General features: G+C 40.0%; 1 protein-coding gene across 2 annotated transcripts in view; it reads right to left on the bottom strand.

Moving 5' to 3' along the window:
* TET1 (tet methylcytosine dioxygenase 1) overlaps positions 1–24,916 on the bottom strand; it is a 110,876-nt gene that overhangs the window by 28,335 nt on the left and 57,625 nt on the right. For both annotated transcript variants that reach the window (XM_067465681.1, XM_067465682.1), the window contains exons 4-6: positions 18,966–21,456; positions 17,747–17,837; positions 12,694–12,787 (exon numbers count right to left, since the gene is read on the bottom strand). In XM_067465681.1, coding sequence (XP_067321782.1) covers positions 12,694–12,787; positions 17,747–17,837; positions 18,966–21,456 — 2,676 coding nt within the window. The remainder of the gene's footprint in view (positions 1–12,693; positions 12,788–17,746; positions 17,838–18,965; positions 21,457–24,916) is intronic.

Raw genomic sequence — 24,916 nt, 5'->3', positions numbered from 1 at the left:
TCTAAAAAACAACTCAGCAAGTAGAGAATATCTCATTAGGCCTTAAGTGATCTTGCAAATGACTGAAGCTAAGGATTGTTTGTATGCTGGGAGAGGCATCTAGTCTAGTTTAGCAGTAATAATTTCAAATTCCATGCCCCACCTTTTCAAGGGGTAAGAGTTTAATTCATGGGTGGTTCATGGTTGCAGATATAGTGATTTTAAATCAGGTCCATCTTTTTTCAAACACCCTGTACTTGCTAATTATAACTCATATTCAAAAGATAAAAGCTGGATATAATAATAATAATAATAATAATCATCATCATCATCATCCTTTATTTATTTATTTATATCCTGCCCTATCTCCCCAAGGGGATTCGGCAGTTTCCAACAAAAACCAGCAGAAATTCAATGCCCATAATTAACTAAACAAAAACAAATAGACAACCCAACTGAAACTCAGAAATACATCCACATCTATAATGAAGTTATAACAATAACTAATATGCATATTATATCTTCACGAGCTCTAATTCAGTGTTCAAAGAGAGACACATAAAAGCATAAAAGAAACCTGTTTCTCCTGCTGAATTATAAAGGAAAAAACTGGGCTCTGATGTTAAAGGATTCTTCGGTTCATGGGCCTCGACTACATGGCTCATTCTGCATAGCTTGTGAATTAGCAAGATTAATGGGACAGCATCACGCAACGTTTTTTGAAAGCAATCCCAAATCAAGAACTGAACAACACTTTAATAGAACTAAGGAAAATGCCACAAGTTTATATCCACTTTTACATCAACAGATATCTGGTAGGCAAAACAGAGGAGTAGTTACTTATCTAGAAAACTGTTTTTTTTAAATTGCTTATGTGATGTAATCAGAGCATAAATCCAGAACTGGAAATAAATCTACTCCAATTGTGAGGGACCATGACTAGCATAACCCACTGTTGTATTAGTATGGGGTTCCATATTATGTCATAGCCAAAGGTGATGAGACGAGGGAAGAGGAATGGTTAGGGCTGGAGAGGGAAGAAGAGAATAAATGAGACACAACAATCTGTTCTTCACAAAGACCTGTAAATCTAAGAGCAGCTGTTTTAACTAGAAGAAGAAGCTTATTGAAGAATACTTGACAACACATTTATATGGCATTTCTTAAATAACAGTACCAGTACTAAAAGAACACACAAGACCAAACTATATGCAAGCCAGGGTCTTACGTATTTGATAGGTTTAAAAAAGGGTATATACTCATAGGCATATTATGTGAGGAAAATAATGCAGATGAAGTATAAAGCAAGCAAGACAACAGCTTCCTATGGAGCTGTTTTATTTTTGAATGGAGGGAGTATGAAAAGAGACCCAACCAAGGTACTGTATTTATCTGGAAGCTGTCATGGGCCACATACGCTCCACTGCTGTGCATCAAATGGTAATGGTGGAAATGTGAATATTTGGGCACTTCAGTATCAAACATGGCACTTCAAACAAGGCACAAGAGAAATGTGGCCCTGCTTCAAAAGTGAATTAAGCTTTTGTGGACATATATTTCCTTTGATATAAGGTGCATGCTCCTCCATGCCTTACTTTAAAATGTAGCCTGTATATTTGGTAGTCGCTATCACAAAGTCTCAATACTATGAGAACAATTTGAAGTGTGTGTGCTGGGGATTGTGTAAGAAACATCTCTGTGTGAGACATCCATGTTGCAATATACAAATTAAAGCAAGTGAAGTGCAGATGAAGGCCCAGATACAAGATGTTGCTCCTGTAAACTGGGTGAACAGATCACCGGAAGATGCCACCGCTTTGACCACAACAGAATCTGGGTTCCCTCAACTGCTGCATGACACACAAAAATTGATAGGTACCTAGTTTTTCCCTTGCATTTCGTTTGACAGTAAAAAGCTGAACCTATGGAATTTTTGGATTTTTTTACCATAACATTCACTACATATCTTCCAAATGTAGTCAATTCCACTACAAATTGTTTAGATCAGGGCTTCTTAAACTTATTTCAGTCGTGACCCCTTTCCGGCCAATACATTTTGATGTGACCCTGAGTATATAAAACAGGTATACCAATCAAACCAAATCTGAAAAGATAGCCATCAAGTAAAATCAGCATTTGCAAGTGTTGCTAAACAAGGTAGGCTGGCTTCCCCTTGAAGTACTGCTGAAACTTTTGTTGCACGTTGTTGCTAACATGAGAAATGTACTCCAACATTTGGGGGGATGCATAGTTCCTACCCCTGTTTTATCAGATTGCTAAAATAAAAATAATCAACAAATTATTTCAACAGCAAAACTAATTTAAGAAAGCCAGAATGACGAAGAGCACTGGCACACGCTTTTCTTCCAGAAGCAAAGTATTCTACTTGATATAGCCAAACTAAGCTAAGTAGTGCTGGTATCATGTACGCATCAACCAGAAAGGGTTTTGCTTTCTTTGTGATTGAAGTGTGGCCATTTTTGTGCTGCCCTCCCCCCAATTTTTGTATTAGTTTGTATCACGTCTTCCCTTAAATTGGATGTCTGACTGCAACATACACTATAATCACGAGGTGAGGGCAAACTGAGCACACTATAGTCAGTGTGACAGTCAATATCATAGCCAATATGAAAGACATGCAGCTTGTTTAAAAGTAAATACAAGGGTGAAAATAGATTAGGCTTTTGGGCAAATTCCACAGCAGTATTGTGGTACAGAAATTGAACTCTGTGGTTGTTGTTTTTTTTCCAAAACACCATTGTGCAGAAATTGCTAAGTTACGCAGATAACTTCTGCCCTCCTTCTCCTTACTTTATGATTGGCTGGCTCAAATAGTTGCCAATGCATGATTGATAGCTGTTTTTTTGCCTGAAATGCCCATGTTTAGAGAGCAGGAAATGATGTTATGAAGCAAAGCCATGTCACAAATCAGAAGGGTCATGGGTGATGATGCTAGCTGTTAGAGATAAAGATAAAACCATTGTTCAGACATATTATTAGGGTGTTTTTAATGTATTTTATTGGGGTTTTAATTTGCTAATATTTATATTTTTAACTTGTGTTTAATTATTATATTGTATGTTTTTACTGGGTATAAGTCGCCTTGGGCCATTGACTGGGGAAAGGCGGGGTATAAATTTCATAAACAAACAAACAAACAAATAATGTCAGCCAGGGTCCCTCCTATACAAGGTACGCTGGAACTATTTTGACCCTTTTTGCCTTTCTGTAAGCCTAAAATAAATCACTCTTGATTCAATAAATGTTTGGTCATTTTTCCCTATCCTTAAAGCTTCTGAAACTGTTAATCTCTGGCCTGAAGGGTGACTGCATAGAGACAAGTTGGGGTCTGTAAAAATGGATGGGAGAGGCATACGAGGCTTTCAGGCTGCTCATTCACAATGATTACATTCAACACACTCTTTTTAGCAGACTCTCAAAAGCATTAAAATAAATTTTAAGATAATTTCAAATGAGCAGAGACAATATATGGCGCAGCCTTTCCTGAAATACATAATTTAGGGAGTGTAGCTGTCTGAGAAAAAAAAATTGAAGACATTAAATGATCCCTATACATTAGAGAAAAGGCCTGACAAACTGGGACACTAATGTCTCACATGCCTGCATTTTGTTTTTAATTCAGGGGAGCGTGCAAGCATATGATCTATACCATCTGGAGACTAAAATAACACAGTCCAAGAATAACCAAGCATTTTCTTCATTTCTGCTTGCTTGAATTGGCTCATTAAGTTACTTGTATTTCCAGCTCAAATAGGGAACTTGCTCTAGCCAGAATTTAAGGATGATTTTTATCTCCATAGAATGTACAATAATCACAGAGAAAAAAGTGTATTAGCATCTTCCCAACATCCCACTATCCTGGATCTCTAAAATGGGGTATAATGGATAACAAAAGGGCGGTTCATGCTAGATATGGACCCAGGGTCATTTTTGTTGCCCCACAGAACATTTCCCCAAAAACCTAATTACCCCAAAATGTCCTCTGAGTCCTTGAGGATATTGTCATTATGCCATTTTAGTACCAATATAAATTAAAAAAAAAAAACAGGAAGTGAACAAGAATAATTCCTGTTGAAAAAACAGGCATCTCCTGAGCCTATAAACGCTCATAGTTCCCCAAAAGGTAGGGAAAATGTCCCCATATATCCTGCACATGCATTTTGGGGGCAGCGGGGAAGGAGGGAAGGGGAGTTGAACTTTTTGAGAGTGTATACATCTGTGTTTCAACTATATCAACCCTTGGCAAGAGCTCTGGAATAAGAAATATGGCCTCCGTGAATAATTATAACTTGTGGTTGGATCTGTTAATACACATGCAAATGCAAGAATGACTACTGTAAACACAAAACATTTACATGGAAGACAAGCTTCCATCTGTAACAGCACAGATAGAGCAAAAGCATATCCCCATAATGGCAGGTCAAAGATGCAAGATCAACTTTACTAAAGACTATAGAACAGTGCTGTACTGCACACACAAAGCAGAAGCAACCCTTTGGAAGTGAACCAAAGCATGCAGGGCGGATCGTATGGGAGAAGGCTGGAAACTTTGGAGATCTTCACGCCCAACATGACTGGCTTTGTTTCCACTTAACAGTGCATTGCAGATCAATTCATTCTAATCCATACTCGTTAAAATCACTCTCTGATTTAGACAGCAGGTAAGATTACCCAGTTCTAAAGTTCTAAAACATATAAAAGAAATATCCCTACCACTTATCTTTCAAAAGCAACCAAGATCCTAGATTGGAAATGTGCTCAACTGAACAGATGTGAATGTATTGCCATGCATTAAAATCTTCATGTCCTGTGTCACTGCATGGTAAGGTTTCAGTTATCTGGTTGTGCTTGTGAAAGAACATTGTATGGTGCTTTTGCCCTTCTGTATCTCTACCTGTTAGGACAACATCTTCTTTCTGTCCAATTCCATGCCTGGCTTTTAGTGAGGCTGGTAGGTAATCTACAACTACCACGTCATAAGACCTGGGATAGAGTTACTTGCACTTTAGGATCACCCTGAAGTTTTACTGTCTGCAGTAAAAGGCAAGACATCAACTCTTTATTTGAAACACAAAACAAACTTAACTTCAACACCGTATACAGGACAATACTCTCCAACACCTCAAAGAGCATCTAGCTAATTTAGCAGAACCCTAAAGGCACCAGATTGCATCTGATCTTGGAAGTTAAGCAGGGTCAGGCATGGCTAGTACTTCAGCGGGAGACTACCAATGAATACGAAGTGCTGTAAGGTATATTTCTGAAGAGAGAACTAGTAAGACCACTTTCGAGTGTTCCTTGCCTAAGCAAACCATATGAACATTTTGAGGGAAGGTGCATACATACATTCAGCCCTGTTATCCAACAGAGAAGATAGCCTAGGAGTGAGAAAAACTAGACACCAACAGCTGATTAGCTGTAACTACTGCTCCGCAGCATTTTCCATCTAAAGCAGTTACCATACTTTGCCATCCTTTTTCCATTTCTCCTGCCATTTAGCAAGTTTTACAATCTATGGTTGTCCTTTATCATTATAGAGCCCTCAGTCTCATTCTCAGTCTCTGTCTCTGTGTGTGTATTGTATTAGCTGGAAAATAAAGTACAATAACAGTATGGACAAAGAATCGAATCTCATTCCACATTTTTTAATATATTGCAACTGCACATTAACGACACTGAAAAAACCAGGGTTTGACATGTATGTTATATAACTTATATACATGGACACTTAACAAAAAACACTTGAATCTATTACATGCTGAAAAAATCTAAAATATGGTGCTGATTCTGAGGGGCACCGAGTAAAAGACTAGCAAACGGTTTTGAGTATGACAAATAGGAAGGGTCAACACAACACAAGTGTGGAGACCACTATGGTTAAGGTCTCTTCTCCCACCTCCCTCCTTGGTCAATTTTTCTTCAAGCCCTTCCTACATAATGTAAGCAAGCAATAAAACTGCAGACCAGAACTAGCTAAGAAAACACCAAATGTATAGCTTCTAAGCAGCCAGTGCTGGCCTACAACAATATTGGAAATAACATAAATATAATTCTTATGTAATAGGGAAATGAAAACCTTTCCCAACTCACCTCAAATCTATGAAAATAAAATTTCCAGAGAGAGAGCTGACTATTTTAAGCAAGATAAAACCAATCTGCCATTACCATATTTCTTCAATTCCATGACACCATATTCTATGACACACATAAATTTCAGTACCACCAACAGAAAAAAGCTCTATTTATATACATTAAAAAGCACCTGCAATTCTAACACTGGTTCCCCTTTTTAGAGATGGTCATATGGGGAGAGAAAGTGTGTCTTAGAATGGAAGAAATACAGCATTCATCTTATCTTCATTTGAACTCCTAGAAGATGGAAATCCACATTCAACTGCAGCATAGATATGACTCTGATGGATTTCCTGCAACACAAAATGTTGCGGTAAGTCATAGCAGGACCAAATGTATGTGTGTTGTAGAAAAACCTTATGATGATAATTATTATGTACAGCTGGGAATGTAGGTCAACCAGCAAGGTTGGACCACACCCAATGGGGTATAGCTGTATGGGTTTTTTAGAATACAGGTTGTTGTGGGTGTGAGTAGTGGAGAGCTTTTTCTCTGATGAGATCTATGCTCAAAGGCTTTGCTCTGGGGAGCAGCATGGAGAAGCTACTCTGAAAGTGGCTATAGTGGAATAGATATTTACTCAAGGTTTGCTCTCTCATTTGATTTAAGATGAAGATGCCTTATTTTGTGGACTATGTAAGTTTCTTGCATTGTTTGATTTTTGTATGCATTGCAAGTTTATGTTTCATCTCTGCTGAGTAAAGATTTTTCAGTTCATTTTTACTCTGGTTTGTGAGTCTATTGCATTTGGATTTTGGGCGCTGGGTAAAATCCACTGCTGCGCAATACAAAAGAGCCAGTGTAACCATGCCACTGGCCTGATTGCATACATTCAGGATGCAATCCTGAATACATTCAAATAGAGCAAACTTCAGCTTACTCTTAGTTTTCCCCAGAATAGAAACATGGGAAAAATACTGGGAAATCCATAGTGTAAATAGAATGCAACCACATAAAAGAATCAATGGCATATATTTTTGGAAACTTCAATTTCAGATTTTAATTTATGTATGAGACACTCCAAAATGACTAATTCCAACATCTTTGACTTGAAAAAAATGTATTATTAAATTGTAAAAAACACATGTGAATCACATTTTCAAATCAAACTCACTGTGGAAACATCAACCTCATGCATCAAACTGCTTCTGCCACACTTGGTTTCTGCAGAACAGGACTGTACAACTTTGTTCTGTCCAGGGACCATATCATGTCCAAAAACTTCAGGGAATGAACCAGACCCTTCTTGATAAACCCAGAAGTGTTTTGTTTAAAATGGAATAGTTTACCTTTAAAATTCTGGGGGAAACTTTTTTTGAGAGAGAAATAACACAAACCCTAGGAGGCTTCTGAGAGTATATTTTTTCCTTTTGTCATGCAAAACAATTGAGAGTCCCCTAAGGATTACAAAACAACTTTGAGGGGAAAGTATGCTGCCTGTGATCTGTGTGATTTAGAGTCATACTTTATTATTTGAAAAATCAGAGTTTACAGAGGTTCACTGACCAACAGAGTGAGCCACAAGTCCAATAGGAAGGAAAGCACAATTCTACCTCAATTCAAGACCACATTTTCACAGTGGATGTTAGTACAACCCATCCTATGAAATCAGAATGAATCATTAGTAAGTGCTGGAGTAGTCTATAAAAATGTTCACATTTGTGAACAAAATGTGGTGTTAAAGAGAAGATTGATGTAACATAGTGATTAAGTCTACAATTATGATCATTAAGCCAGACCAGTCAGGAACTCCCTAGTTCGACATTTTAGCTGTAGTCTTCCCACTGAATATTTGTACTGCAAGGATCCTGCTAATCTACTACAAAAGTGCTATAAAGTTTATCAAGACATTATTTATTTGAAACATTTATATTCCACCCTTCTCACTCCACAGGGGACTCAGGGTGGAGCCCAACATATATACGGCAAACATTCAATGCTGGGACATAAAACCATAAATATACACAAACATTAAAATCACTGATATTCACTTTAAAATCAGTTGCTTAAAAACCATCTCAGGACACCATTCTATTATTGCCTCATTGCACGACCCCTAAGGCTTGGTCCCACAGCCAGGTCTTCACCATCCTTCTGAAGGACAGGAGGGAGGGGGCTGATCTAATATTGTCAGGAAGGGAGTTCCATAGCCGGGTGGCAATCACTGAGAAGGCCCTCTCTCTCGTCCCCGCCAAACATGCCTGTGACAGTGGCTGGACTGAGAGCAGGGCCTCCCCAGAAAATCTTAGTCTTTCTGGTGGTTTGTAAAGGGGGAAGCGTTCAGACAGGTAAACTGGGCCGAGGGCGTTTAGGGCGTTATAGGACAAAACCAGCACTTTGAATTGTGTCTGGTAGCAAACAGGCAGTCACTGGAGGTGACGTAACATGGGAGTTGTGTGCTCCCTGTATGCTGCTCCAGTTATTAACCTGGCTGCCTCTCGTCACACTATTTGAAGCTTCCAAACAGTCTTCAAAGGCAGTCCCACATAGAGTGTGTTGCAGTAGTCTATCCTGGATGTAACGAGAGCATGGACCATCATGGCCAAGTCTGTCTTTCCAAGGTACATGTGTAGCTGGCGCACATGTTTTAATCGTGTGAAAGCCTCCCCAGCCACTGCTGCAACCTGGGGTTCCAGGCTCAGCACTGAGTCTAGGACAGTGGTTCTCAACCTGTGGGTCCCCAGATGTTTTGGCCTTCAACTCCCAGAAAACCTAACAGCTGGTACACTGGCTGAGATTTCTGGGAGTTGTAGGCCAAAACACCTGGGGACCCATAGGTTGAGAACCACTGGTCTAGGAGGACTCCCAAGCTGCAAACCTGCATCTTCATAGAAAGTGTAACCCCATCCAACACAGGCTGTAACCCTATAACTTGTTCGGTCTTGTGACTGACCAGGAGGACCTCTGTCTTGTCAGGATTCAACTTCAATTTGTTCGCCCTCATCCAGACTGTCATAGTGGCCAGACACTGGGCAACCTCCTGGTACATCTGGTGGAAAGGAGTAATAAGAGTTGGACGTCATCTGCATACAGATGGCATCAAACTCCAAAATTATGGATGATCTCACCCAACGGCTTCTTGTAGATGTTAAACAACAAGGGGCACAATACTGAGCCCTGCGGGACCCCACAGAACAATGGCTGCGGAGTCAAGCAAGTGTCCCCCAACTACACCTTCTGCATACAATCCTCCAGGACTGGAGCCACTACAGAACAGTACCCCCAAGGCCCATCCTCATGAGGCGATCCAGAAGGATACTGTGGTCTACGGCATTGAAGGCTGCTGAGAGGTCCAGGAGAACCAACAGGGACACACTCTCCCTGTTGAGCTCTCTGTCTCAGTTCCATGACCCAGTCTGAAACCAGACTGCGACGGTTCCAGATAGTCAGTTTTGTCCAAGAACCCCTGGAGCTACAAAGCAGCCACACATTCCAAGACTTTGCCCAAAAAGGAGAGATTGGAAACTGTCTGAAAGTTATTAAAATCAGTGGGGTCCAGTGATGGTTTTTTCAACAGCAGTTTTATCATAGCTTCTTTTAAGTTCGCTGGAATTTTGCTGTCCTCAAGGGAGGCATTAACCACCACCTTTACCCACTCAGCCAAACCCCTCTGGCTTCCTTTATCAGCCAGGATGGGCAGGGGTCCAAGATGAATGTGGTCACCCTTGCCTCTCCAAGAATCTTGTCAACGTCCTCAGGTTGCACAAATTGAAATGAATCCATTAAAACTGGACAAGCAGGTGCTCTTTGCTACATCTTCAGAGACTGCAGTAATTGTGGCGTTCAGGTCGGAGCGAATCAGAGCGACTTTATCTGCGAAGAACCGAGCAAATGCCTCACACGAGCTGTTGAAGGGCCAGGGACCCCATCACAAGTGGTGAGGTTCAACAAACCTCTGACCGTTCGAAACAGTTCAGCTGGACGGTTCCTCGCAGACACAATGTGAGATTTACTTACAGCCTTCACTGCCACAGAGTATGCCCTACTCCTACTTGGATAGTAGGCATGGTTAGGTCCAGTAGGAACTTTCATTATTCGGAATAAAGTCGGAAAGATTTCCTTTTTGAAGCGATTTTGAAGTTTTTAAGAAAAGTCCTTTGTCATTTCGAAGGTTTTTCTCCATTTTTTTAACGACTCATGAAGTGAGTCGGAAATAATTCGATGATTCAGATTCCCCTTATAACTCGCTTCTTTGACTTTAAAACTGGCTGCCTTTAATGGCTTGAGGAAGAAGCAGAGCAAATCCATGCTTCAATGTATTGTCGAAGGCTTTCATGGCCGGAATCACTGGGTTGTTGTAGGTTTTTTCGGGCTATATGGCCATGGTCTAGAGGCATTCTCTCCTGACGTTTCGCCTGCATCTATGGCAAGCATTCTCAGAGGTAGTGAGGTCTGCTGGAACTAGGAAAAAGGGTTTATATATCTGTGGAATGACCAGGGTGAGACAAAGGATTCTTGTCTGCTGGAGCTAGGTGTGAATGTTTCAACTGACCACCTTGATTAGCATATAATGGCCTGACAGTGCCTAGAGCAAACTTTTGTTGAGAGGTAATTAGATGTCCTTGTTTGTCCTCAATGTCCTTTAATGGCTTGAGGAAGAAGCGGAGCAAATTCATGCTTCTCCCTTATAACTCGCTTGAAGCATGGATTTGCTCCGCTTCTTCCTCAAGCCATTAAAGGCAGCCAGTTTTAAAGTCACAGAAGCGCGTTATAACCCACTCCTGGAGTAAAACAACTACTTTCAAAGTAGAGACCATGCAATGAAACAGGAAATAACACTTTCAAACTATTAAAGATTCGGAAGTCTCGGAAAGTTCATAAAGTTTTGAACTTTTTTTCTGTGAAAATAGGAATTGACTTTAGAATCGAACCACAGGTGCCCCCTACATCCAAAATGAGTTTTGAACCAATTTTTTTTTTGATCAAACAGGCCTATTGGATAGGTGATGTGGTTATCACAGCTGGCTGGTGGTAATAGTTTACTCAGATTGTTCTTCTTACAAGTGACTAAATTTGTGGCTAGGTTGTGCTCTGTGAAATTATCTTGTTTCTTTGCTAGGCTTTACCATGAGACAGAATAAGGTAGATGCTTCAGATTGTGCAGAGGGCAGTGATGGCAATTTGTCAGTTGACTCTCCTGGGCTTCGCAACTATTCTGTTCTGCTTCACAACTTCTTCTGGACTCCTCAAGTATGTTGGAGGGCTGTCCTATTACTACTCAGTCCATCTGAATTCTGTACATGGGATGGGGAATATTGCACTTTGCCCTAAATGTCTTGGGCAGACACTGATGTTTCTATATAAGCAAATGGTAGGTGTGATCAAGTGTTTCTTTTACTAGATTAGGCTGGTACATGAGCTGCTCCCTGTACACTGCTGTTCACACTTCAGTCATTTTCAGACCAGCTGCCTTTCATATGCATTTGGCTTCAAAAAGTTATCTGACATAACTGATTAAAAATGCAGCTGCCAAACCACTAATTGTGACAAGCTGAAAAGAACACACTAGCTTAAAAATATTTTAACCAACCCTCGACTGATTCCTTGGTCTTCTGCGTATTTTGGAGTTCAGCTCCAGAAGCCCTAGCCAGCTTGGCCAACAGTCACAAATATTAGAAGCTGTAATCCAAAACACCTGGAGGTCCAAAGTTTGGGAACTACTGATGTAGATGTCCAAATTACACTATCATTCTGTTGGTGCAGCCTAGAATGCACTGACTTTTTTGGCTATTGCATCACACTGCTGGCTCTTGTTTAACCTGTGATTTACATAAACACTTAGACAATCTGAGCAAATACTGTAGTCAAGCTAGGTTTGTACCACATTTGTACCCTTAATTTTTCATTCCTGAATGAGTGGTTCAACTGTTCCATCTATTCCATCCACAGAGCCAAAAGTATCTTTCCCTCCAGAAGCTTCTATTGGACCTTCAAAATATGCTGCAGGGGGCTGTGATATCCTCAGGGACTGCTTTCCAGATATCACAAAAGTCAGTAAGATGACAAGGGAATAAAGAAGCTTCACACATATTGACTTTGGTATCAGGACCCACAGCTTTCTTTTCTCCCATCCCTAATTTTAGATTTTCCTTGTCTTCTACCTCCTAGGCAAGTCTTTTTCCAAAGTAAATCACCCTAATGTGTATATTTCAGTCTTCCCCTTTCCTCTACTGATGTTCTCAGATGAGACGATGGCTATTCTCTTTGAAACTTCCAAATTTTGAAGGGCTTTCCCTGTCTGGATGCTCCAATGTGAATTGTTGTGAATCTTACCACCCTTTTTGTTGTAGAGTACTCACTGCTGCTTAATTTAACTTCATATATTAATCAGTGCTTAACTAGTATGCAAATTTACTATACATTATTATGTTTTATATGTATTTGATTGCTTACCATCTTATGGAACCATTTCTATTTATTTTAATTATAATATTAGTGTGTATGTATATATATACACATACATATGTATGCATGCAAAATCCTGTGTGACCCATGGAAACACTTTTTAAACACTAAACTTCAAGAAAGTAAAAAATGTATTTCAATAAAATAAAAACTCACCCACTTGGCAATTGGACACCCCTGTGAACTTTTTCCTTCTCTGCCTGTATATACTACTACTTCAATTCTCACAGCACTTCCTTTTGCTCCATACCTGTACAAAGTAAAGCAGAAAGTGAACATTTTATTTTAAGAATAGGTTTATTTAATGTAGTTTTCATTAATAAAGTAAACAAATAGTACCATCATTTATTAAGAAATCCATGATGTCCCTAAGAAACTGACAGAAATGATATTTTAAAACAAAAAAAATCCAGCAAATTTGAGCAACAGGCTAAAAAAACTGGGAGAGGAGACAGAATATCCAAACAAAGAAAGCAAGAGATTCTTTAAAAAGAAGACAATTAGGTTGATTTAATGGATTTGCTTTAATTAGGACTAGCAACTGGATTTATGGTTGTTGTAGGTTTCTCGGGCTTATATGGCCATGTTCTAGAAGCATTCTCTCCTGATGTTTCACCTGTATCTATGGCAAGCATCCTCAGAGATCTGTTGGAAACTAGGAAAATTGGGTTTATATAACAGGATTTATGGATAAAACTTCACCTACCACCTGAGTTAATTACTAAATTAGTACAAAATAGAAAAGCCTATATATTGTTTCCAATATAAGCTCTTGCTGTGTTGAACTTCCAGAAAAACAAAGTCTGAGATTTGTGGGTCAACCGAAAAACATATCTGACTTAATGAGTGCAGTGCTGCAATATGACACAATAACATATTATTTTCTAGGAGGTTTCTGGGGTTTCCAATGTATACTCATTCTATCTTTCTCATTCTTCATTCAATTCACCTGTTAAATTATGACCCCATGAATCTCAGGTTTTTCTTACATAATAAATACTCAGAGGAGGTTTTATGGGCTCTTTCCTGAAAAACAGCCTATAGCACCTGGTACAGTGGACCCTTGGCATCATCGGGGTTTGGATGCAGAACTGCTCCTGGATACCAAAATCCGTAGATGGTGAAGTCCCATAATAAATAACAGCTTGGTAAAATGGTTTCCCTTAAATAATACAAAATCCAATATTTACTTTTGGAATTTTTGTATGGGGGTGTGTGGGCATTTAAAAGCCATAGATGCTTGAATCTGTGATACACAGGATGGAGTATATTTTTTGGTGGTAATGTATTCTATTTCAAGTGAAACGTACATTTATGATAACGCATAACTAAATAGGTGACAATGAGGTTATATGTTACAAAAAAGACTAAAGCCTTCTTAGAACATGTAAGTTGGAGGCTAGCAAAGCATAGCCTACTAGCTGTGTAGACTCTCCCTCACCTTCCAGACCCCCCCTCCCAATTTTTTTAATTAAAGAAAGGTTTTAGGCAATTTTGAGCCAAAATATTGAGCCACTTTCGCCTTGTCTCTCTCCCAAAAGGAAGCAGATGGGCGAATAGGCAGGAAGCACCAGAACAGAGCCTGCGATGTAAGTTCAGAGATGGGGTATGGAGAATCACAGAATCATAGAATCAAAGAGTTGGAAGAGACCTCATGGGCCATCCAGTCCAACCCCCTGCCAAGAAGCAGGAATATTGCATTCAAATCACCCCTGACAAATGGCCATCCAGCCTCTGCTTAAAAGCTTCCAAAGAAGGAGCCTCCACCACACTCCGGGGCAGAGAGTTCCACTGCTGAACGGCTCTCACAGTCAGGAAGTTCTTCCTAATGTTCAGATGGAATCTCCTCTCTTGTAGTTTGAAGCCATTGTTCCGCGTCCTAGTCTCCAAGGAAGCAGAAAACAAGCTTGCTCCCTCCTCCCTGTGGCTTCCTCTCACATATTTATACATGGCTATCATATCTCCTCTCAGCCTTCTCTTCTTCAGGCTAAACATGCCCAGTTCCCTAAGCCGCTCCTCATAGGGCTTGTTCTCCAGACCCTTGATCATTTTAGTCGCCCTCCTCTGGACACATTCCAGCTTGTCAATCTCTCTTGAATTGTGGTGCCCAGAATTGGACACAGTATTCCAGATGTGGTCTAACCAAAGCAGAATAGAGGGGTAGCATTACTTCCTTAGATCTAGACACTATGCTCCTATTGATGCAGGCCAAAATCCCATTGGCTTTTTTTGCCGCCACATCACATTGTTGGCTCATGTTTAACTTGTTGTCCACGAGGACTCCAAGATCTTTTTCACACGTACTGCTCTCGAGCCAGGCATTGTCCCCCATTCTGTATCTTTGCATTTCATTTTTTCTGCCAAAGTGGAATATCTTGCATTTGTCACTGTTGAACTTCATTTTGTTAGTTTTGGCCCATCTCTCTAATCTGTCAAGATCGTTTTGAATTCTGCTCCTGTCCGCTGGACTATTGGCTATCCCTCCCAATTTGGTGTCGTCTGCAAACTTGATGATCATGCCTTCTAGCCCTTCATCTAAGTCATTAATAAAGATGTTGAACAGGACCGGGCCCAGGACGGAACCCTGCGGCACTCCGCTCGTCACTTCTTTCCAAGATGAAGAGGAAGCATTAGTGAGCACTCTCTGTGTTCGTCCACTTAACCAATTACAGATCCACCTCACCGTAGTTTTGCCTAGCCCACATTGGACTAGTTTCCTTGCCAGAAGGTCATGGGGGACCTTGTCGAAGGCCTTACTGAAATCCAGGTACGCTACATCCACGGCATTCCCCGCATCTACCCAGCTTGTAGCTCTATCGAAGAAAGAGATCAGATTAGTCTTTCTGAGACTGTGCACTATTGATGTTACCACAGGAAGAGGGGCTGTGGTGGCTAGTCCAGCACTTTGGGAGATGAGCAGCAGTGTGGGCCACCCTTTGCCAATGTGGGGACAGCGGGGCATGATTGCAATGGGCTCCTTGCTGCCATAGCAGCAACTTCTGCAGCATACTTCTGCCCCTTCCCTCCCTTCCTCCCACAGAGCCCAGAGAGGGAAGCAGAGAGGGGAGAGCTGAAGGAGGCAGTGGCTGCAGTAGTTGCTGGAGAAAGAGCCCAGTGGAAGGACAGTGCACCCCACCTCATTGCACTGTCTCCTCCTTTGCTGGGCTCAACTTTGAGTGCACCTTCTTAATCCTCAAAGTGTGAGGACTGGGAAAGTGCACTCAAAAGCAAAGGCAGGAGGTAACCCAACCTGGGCCCCCTTTCCCCCAATGCCAGAGTGCAAAGATAAAGGTGCTGTTGGGAGAGGAAGAGAGAGGAGGGCTGCTTGTGTTCAGCAGCAGAAATCTAAATGGCAAAACAACCTTTTCAGGAGCAGTAGAACAGTTAGATACAGAGTGACATCAAATGCATGAATAAAGGATAAATGAAAAATCCACAACTGGCCATGCTAATAAGAATGCAATGACTCCTTGATATACATCTGGATGAGGCCACATATCAACTAAATTTAAAAAGCTTTAACATAGATTACAATTTAGTCATATGGTGTGTTTATAGAAAGGCCTACATAAAGACAGAGAAAATACATGCACACAAAAAAACTAATGAGGAATGGAACAAATTATGTCTGGAATACAATTTTCCGACTCAGGCCAGCATGAGTCAGGCCAAGATATTTCACTACCTCGGGTGAAGAAAAACATGGCAATGTATATAGGAGGTTGACTTAGGCATTAACAAGGGATGGGAAGGGTCCTCCACGACACCTGAGGGCAGGCCACCTGAGCATATGCAAGCTCAATCACTTGTAACATTACAGCACCCAACATTTCACAACTGAAAACTGGGAAGTTAGTGGCCAAGTAACTTCAGTGTGGCCCAAATAACGGTATCAGTGTTTGGTGGTTTCTAGATCTTGCATTAAAAACTGAAGTACTTTGGAAAGGCAATACAAAATGTAGCCCACTTATTCTGTGAAGGGTGGGAGGGGGCAGATAGAGGGGCAGGGTGAACTACTGGTCACATAAAAAGTTGCAGCCAGTCAGGATTGAGAATGTAGGAAGGGGGGGGGGAGGAGCTGCCCAAATTGGTTCTTAATATTGGCCCCCAACTTCTGCCATAGAGTCATGCTGGATGACCTATAAAATGCCTAGAGAAGACATTTTATCAGATGTCAGTAAATGAAACCATGGATACTGGTCTCATGGATATGTGGTTTCTACTCTACTTGAAAAAAGAGAGATCTGTCCCTGATTATTTTTTTCCCAATGAAGAGAAATTTGATAATCTATTTACTGTTAAACTCAAAGACTAGAAATTACTCAAATTTATTATGAATTTTATTACAAGTTTAGTTTACACATCACTGTCCATATATAATAAAATATACACTATATACTGAAATTAAAATTACTGATGAATGGCATCAAACATCACAAACTGCACAAATTGCTCCATTAACTTTGGGACACAGCAATACTCAACTACCACCAAAGCTGCTATTGAAGCTGAGGGGATTTTGAAAGCTTACTGTAATACAGCATGCCTGGCTAGCACTTCAAAGAAACCCGATCAAAGAAAAACAGTCAAACATCCTGCTGTGCATACACAATATCCGCATACAATGCATACAACATTCCCCAGGCATGTCTAAGTTAGCAGTATGGATTGTGTTCAACACCAAGTAAAAGCACATGCATTAATTGGGTATGAATAGGAAGCACACATCCTGCAGTTCTTGTGAAGGAAATCACTAAGCATCTCTTTTCATCGGGGTAGTATGTGAATTTCCTTCAGACTCACTGGCTTCTAGCCCAATCCTCCAATTGGCTACTGCCTTTTATTTACCTCCTAAGTCGGACCATCTGTCTTGGATACAGCCTTTGAAATTAACAATAAAGAAATGAATTTCCCAGAGCCCCACATACTATGGCACATCCCATCAAATACCCGGCACCAACCATGACTATTTGTGAGTGGTAGGCTAAAGTATTCTGTTCTGCTTTTGAGGACAGAGTTGGGACAACTGAACTAGTTACTGTAGCTTACTAGTTCAAATATGCATACTGAAGCAAAAAAAAGGGCCTTTCATGAGTAAACATAAGGAAAACCACCTAACTATTGCCAATCTGAATAATTACAGTTATTATAACCACTATTCCTATTTTGTCTGTTTTGTTTTTTACTCACCCAACATTTATTTCCTCACCTGTTCTCCATTATCTCCCTGACCGCAGCAATACTTGGTCCTGTTCCAAGGTGTGTGTAATACGGCCCTTCATCTTTCTCTACAATTTGTTCTGCAGAAAGGATAGTGGTTAAAAATCACTTCATGAACATACAAATATGGACCCCACTAAAATGTTATGAATGTCCTAATGGCACAGATATCTGAGTCAAGTAACTTGGCTCAACTAATTTTCTTGTATTGTTTACAGAAGAGGATTCTTCGTCACCTGAAGGTCAAACCACCTTTTTTGTACAGTATCCGCTTTCAATTAGTTTGACCAACAACTTCAAGGAGTGTCCTCGCTCTGAAGTAGATCACACCAGCCACGTTACCACCATCCTTTTGTTTTTTTAAGGGAACAAATGTACCTCAATGTGTCTTAAAATTCAAGCTGAGATTGAATATAGGTATCTATGTCCAAAAAGACTGTGGAATAATTATGTACAGAAATTGCTTAACTAGGAGACCTTTAAAAAACAAAATATACTACATCTTCTTTTAAACATTTTGCAATATTCTATTAGACTTCATTTTAATGCTGAATGTATTCACCATTAATTTCCTTTGCTATTGACCTTAGAGAATTTAGAAACAAGAACCAAAAACATCCATAAACATACAAAATGTTGCTTTCAATGGTAAGTTTTGACCTAAGAGAACAGTGAGACACTCCAGGCAAAATATCTACTCTATACTGATTATAAAAATTCTTAGAAACTGTATTTATAAAATACCTTATCTAAATATTTTACTCCCTCATTAGCAGAAGAGGAGGAAGTAAGTTACAGCTGCTCTGCTACATGTACCTGAAGACATATCTCCTGTGTCTAAGTATCAGTGTTAGATTTTTAGACATTTGGCAATTTTTTCAGCTCTACAACTAAATTTTATGGATTTTCTTCCATTGGGCAAATCATAGGAATCAGATGAGCTTAAAATCAAGCAATGTTAATAGTAAGATACACTCAGAAATCAGAGCATTCAAGGAGTCACCTGAAAGGCACCTAGAATCAGACAGAGAAATATTCTCTGGAATGGAAGCAGATAAAACTATTGTCTGCAGTGCAGACAAGAATCAAGATGTAATGTTTTTGTGTGAGAGAGCTTGTTTCTTGAACACACAGACATACACATATTCTTCCAGAGATTCCTATATAAGGAAACAATACCAAGCAAAAATAAATAAAAGTCTACTTACCAACACAATCACATGATGGGAAATCTGTCTGCCCTTTCTTGGTAGGTGTATCAATTAGATTCTTTGTAGGGGTGTCCAAGAACTTCATAGGTGATTCAAGGAAACTACTGAGCGTATTTTTCATTGGAGAACATCCTGAGTTCCCTTTAGCCTTTGGGTTCCCAGTTTCCAAGTTTTTTCCTGTTGGGAATTTAGTTTTATTTACACATGTAGCATTCCTGAGTGCTTCTATGGTATCCCCTGGAGAGACAGCACCACAATTAATGGGAATTGGTTGCAGATTCTGATCTTGTTGCTTCTCCACATGCTGCTGGAATTTTGCATCTTTGCACATGTCACCTGCTTGGCTGAAGGTCTGAGGCAATGGATGCATCTGAACCATATTCATGGTTTGCTGTACCTGAGAATCCTTGTCATTTTCTGTAAACATCTGCATGTTTTCATTTCCTTGGTTCAAACAGGACTTTGCGTCTAAGTGAGGAACAGCCAGGTGATTATTGGAGAGTAGGCCACTATGTTGCAGGGCATCACTTGGCGTATTGGTGCCCTGAGTAGCACCAGAAGTCGCTGTTTTGGTGCTCTCAGGCACTATTTCACAGCCAAACACCTTGTCTTTCATTTTATCTTGCATCGAGACGGGTAAAGGCCTGTGGAATATAATCTGAGTTTTGGGGAGAAACAGTGCAGCTGCTTTTTGTTGTGCTGGTAAAACACTCCGCTTCCTTGGCTTTTGCATCTTGGCTTTGGTTGGTTTTTTCCCCAAAACAGCTAACTTTGAGTCTTGTGACATAATCCGGCCAAGTTTGTGTAGTTTGGAAGGCTTTTTCTGTATGTCTTGTAATTCACTATGCTGGCATTCCTGTTGCAGCTGATTTTGTTGGTCAGATATTACCTGAGGCTTCTTTTTCAACCTTTTTGCCCTTGGTACTGGTTTATCATTTTTCCGTGTCGGTTGCCTTTGCTTGACTAACAATGAGCTGTAATTGTTCCTTACAAACCCTGATTGTTTCTTCTGCAATAGGCACTGATCCTGTTTATGTTTTGACTGCATATCGGATGGTATTCGACCGAAAAGGGATGCCTTTTGGTCAGGGCTTGTTTTGCTTGATTCAATTATTGCTGCCAGTTGAGTTAACTGAGTGGCTACCTCCTTCTCATCCTGGCTATGAATGCTGCCCCTAATTACAGAATTACTTTTTGAGTTTAAGCCATGAACGGGTTTTCCCTCCCATTTCCCAAGCATTTCAACTTTGTTCCTCCACTGTTTGACAGTACTTGTGTTTTTGGAACATGGCCCAATGGCAGCTTTATGTTGGAGAGGATATTTCTTGGTAGCATGGCCTGAATTTCCACCCGCCACTAAAGCAGAGAAAGATTTGCTATCCCATGCAGAGCAATGTAATCGACGCAATAAGTTAGATGAACCTGGAGATTTACTGGAAAACTCAGAAATAGCACCTTGACCATTGTAAAGCAAACTCTTAGGAAGAACTCTTCTCTGGGAAGGAACATGAGAAAAGAGCTGCTGGTCTTTTTGTGAGGAAGCCCCTTTAATTGCTTTCAATGCAGAGGCCGTCAAGGAATATGAATTATCCTTCCTGAAACTGTTTAGTGAATGTGAGATTTGTTGCTCTGTACACTGAACTCTTTCACTTTTACCTGGTGAAGATGTCTTTAAAGGAGCTTCTGACAAACGTGTTAATGCCTCAATCGCAACCACCTGTTCCACAGTTAAATTTCGGTTTTTAATAAGAGATAAAAAAGTTGATTGAAGTGACAAATCTTCCGGTTGGGAATCTTTTCTTGGAATATTTAAAGCACCATCACCAAGGAAGCCACATTTTTCAATCATGGGAGTGCAAAGTGGCTTGTCCTGCAGATCTAGAAGTGAAATGGTTTGTAAAAGTGAGTTCTCAGATTCCTGAACAATGTTAGAGCTTTCTGGCTGTTGCACCAGAACGTGATCCTTCTTTTCTGGAAAAGCACCACACGTTCCAGTTGGCAAAGTGCTGTCATTGTTCAATGCAGAAGAGCCACTCCAAGAGGCACCTGAGTGGCTTTCTTTGCAGCTGTTTGCCAGATTCACTCTTACACCCACATCTGCTTTTTTCTGTAACACGTCACATTCTGCTGGTGAGTAAGGTATGTTTTTAATGCCATTTCTAGCAGTTTGTGCAAGTAATTTTTTGGGTTCATCTAATACATTGGAAGAATAAACCGCCTTTGCATTCTTGTCATTGTGTTTTGAGTTCTCATCCCTTGTTCCAGTTCTGCAGAGATCACCATTCGCATGGACACTAAGTAGTGGCTTTTCAGTGTGTGCCCACTTCTCAGTTTCTAAGCCAGTCATACTTTCCTTTTCACTTGTCTGCACATTTTCCCAGAGCAGTGACTGGGTTGTTTTCACCTTGTGTTTTTCGATGTGGCTGTATGCAACATATTCCATGAGATCTGCTCTGCAGCCATTTACTGGTTTGTTTTCTAGATCTCCCTGCAAAATAATTCAAACATACTTTAAGCCAGTGCTATAAATTCTGAACATACAGAAGGCTAGGTATTACTCAAATAAAGCATTTTATTAATGAAGGAAGTTAACACCAAAAACATAATGGCATGGGCAGTAACGAATATTGTCTGCTATATGGATTTGGATGACATTTACTTCCAGATAAATGTAATGAGAATCAGATTTCAAGGAGAAAGTAAATTAGTGGGTGTAATTTCCAGTGAAAGCCTTCAACAATACAATGGCTTCCTTTGCACAGAAATAAAAGGCCAAATTTTATTGCTGGTCTGAATATCCCTCAAGTGTTTTTTGAACTAAGGAAAAACAACTACTACACAAAAATACAATGAGGCAGGACATAAATTATTTTGAAGCATATTCCTCATTTTAAGTTCTACATTTCAGGACTATTCAGGTATCAGGAAACACATTTTTCCTTTATCAAATTAACAAAATTTGAAAAAAAATCTCTGTTCCTGCTTTGAAAGTGTCATTCCTGTTTAATTGTGCTGTACATATTTTGAATGTAGTTGTTATATTCCAGAAACATCTTTTTGTGGCTGCCACAAACTATGTTAAATTGGTTGAGACTCAATGAGATATTTATTGAAAAATTATAGAAAAACGTGCTTCAAGATGTCCTGAAAAAACAAAGTTTTTGCAATTTAATAAACCTTTTCCATGTTTTTATGAGAGAACTAATTAGGAAATTACATTTATAACCCAGGAACAAAAATCATGTTACATAGTGTTATTTTTAGAGCAGCAGGGCATACACCTTCATTTATTCATCTTCTGAGGCTGGAAGAGTATGATTTTCTCAGGGATGCACAATGGGTTTTCGTAGCCAAGTGGGGATATAACCTTGGTTTCCCAGAGTCTAACTTCAACATTCAAACCACTCCACCATGCTGACTATCATGATCAGCAGAAACATTATGGAAAGCAAAAGATTACCAGGTCTAATAATTAGAAAATCCATCTACTAAGAAATACTTGGAAATCAGGGGCATTTTTTGGTAATTGAAATTACTGTGGCCTCATTTTTATGATATAAATGAAAGATAAATGTTCCATAGGTCTTCTAATGGGGTGGATACTGATGGCAATATTTGCAGGAATCAGTAGATATGCCAAGTGCTATGCAAAATGATAAGTACGAAAACTATGGCATGCATAGTAAGCTATGGAAAAAGTTAATTATGAGTAACATGAATGATGAGAATGATGATGTAAAGTTACTTATGAAATAAAAGCACAAAAAGAACTCTGATGGATCAAACCAAAGACCTATTTAGAGCAACCTTGTGTTCTGATTGAGGCCACAAGTTGCCTATATGAAGCCTGTCAACAAGACATTACTGTATTTACTCAATTTTAATGTTCACCTTTTTTGACTAAATCACCTTCCCAAAATTAAGATGTGCATTGGGTTCACATAATAAAGTAAATACTTTCTGGGGTTTCAGTTTTGAAAATTGAGATGCATATTAGATATTATGGCATATTAGATTTGAGTAAATATGGGTAATACTGTTGCACCTTCATTTCACATTTTCCAAGAAATAGAGAAGGATACTGCCTCTGATACTGTAGACAAGACAACATATAGCATTCTGACTCGTAGCATCTAATGGCCCCATCCTCCATGAATTTATGCAATGCTCTTTTAAAGCGATCCAAGTCAGCAGCCATAGCTATACCTTTCAACATTATGAGATGTGTGAAGTAGTACTTCCCTTTCTTCTGTTGTGTGAATAATTCACACTATAATGTTATTCAAGATGTTTCAAAACAGTCTTTCTCAACCTCATTGTGTCCTGATGCAAACTGATGATGTTGGACTGCAACTCCTAAAAACCACAGGCAGCAAGGTAATGGGAAGGCTGGTTTAGTTATCTCCCTATGGAGCCTTGTACTGATGTAGTGATGACCGAGAACTAGAGACCTGAGGTGGGAAAGTTATCTATGAGTGGAAATATAATGGTGATGAAAATTCATATGGAAAAAGTGACAGACATTTACAGCACCCACAATTCAGTGACCATGTTGAGTGGTGGGATGCCTGGGAGCTGCATTGCCAAAGAAATAACTCTGTGTTCTGTTTTAACATCTCCAAATATCATGGGGAAAAATCTAAAACCTCCCAAAAGACTGCTGTCAATCAATAAACACATTCATCAGCATTCCATATTCAGAGATTCTGCATCCATGCATTAAACCATCCACAACTTAAAAATATCCCCATCACCCCACAAAACCCTCAAAAGCAAACCTTGATTTTGTCATTTTATCAAAGGGACCACATTGTACATAACAAGACTTAAGCATCCACCGATTTTGGTATTCACAGGGGGTCTGGGAACCAAATCCAAGCAAATTTCAAGGGCTCACTGTACTTAGCTAGACTGTACAGTGGTCAGACCCAATACCAAAGCAGCTTCCTATCTTCAGGGTAAAGAATTTTATGTGTCCAGCTCAGCTGTCTCAATGTTGCTGACCCTTTTCATTTCTTAAATAATATTCCTTTACAAGCAAGAAGTCCCGAAATATAATTGGTCCAATTTCTGCCTCTAATCTACAGCTCTTCCTGTCCCCTTTAAATGGGATGGCTCTCTACCAGGGATTAGAAAAAAAAAAGCAGTAGTTTCAACATTCAATCTAGGTGGGACTAATGATGGTGGTGGAGGGGGGAGGATTTCCTAAAGGTACTGTACCTGCAAACAGCTAGCTCCAGGATATGTCCTCAACCAACCTCCTCCTGAACCTTACTCACTGTTGCAGGCTCCGAGCTCAAGCTCAACTCTTTCAATCTATTCATTGTTAGTTCACCTGACATAATCACTCCTCTGATTTTAAGAGGAGGAAATATCAACAAGACGTTAATAAAATTTAGTCTGCCTGTTACAAGAATGAGAACCTGGTTTATTGGTTGCTACTGTGTGTACGCAATACAAGCTCCACTGTTGAATCTAAAGGGCTCTTAGCTTTACCAAAATCATTGCTCGCTGATGTGCAGCAAGCAGCCAGCTGATGCTGCACAGAGAGCCAGTCACAGATTCAGTTCACCCCTGCCTCTCCTCAGCAACACCAGCAGCCAGTATCTGGGCTCCTTCTTCGCTCTTAGCTCAGGGCTCACAGAGCTAGAGTTAACACCTTGCATGCCAGATGCAAGCACAGAGAACCAGACCACACAAAGAGAAGCTGTCTATAACACCAAGACAAGGAGATGTGTCTGAAATGTTACCAACACCATATGCTGAACATCAGTGACATCATTCATCACACCTTAATCAGCTAGTTTTCCTTTCTTGCTTTTATACATCAAATTGAAAGGGATGTTAATATGAATTTAGTTTTGGGAAAGCTCCCAAGGCACAGCAGATTATTGTTTGGGGGAGTTAAAAGGTTATATTGAAATGAAGTCCCACCAAGTCAGTAATCC

The sequence above is a fragment of the Anolis sagrei genome, chromosome 3 (genome assembly GCF_037176765.1).
Source record: "Anolis sagrei isolate rAnoSag1 chromosome 3, rAnoSag1.mat, whole genome shotgun sequence".
Classification (NCBI taxonomy): Eukaryota; Metazoa; Chordata; class Lepidosauria; order Squamata; family Dactyloidae; genus Anolis; species Anolis sagrei.
Note: the sequence above shows the minus strand (reverse complement) of the source record. Positions and strands in the feature narration are given on the sequence as shown.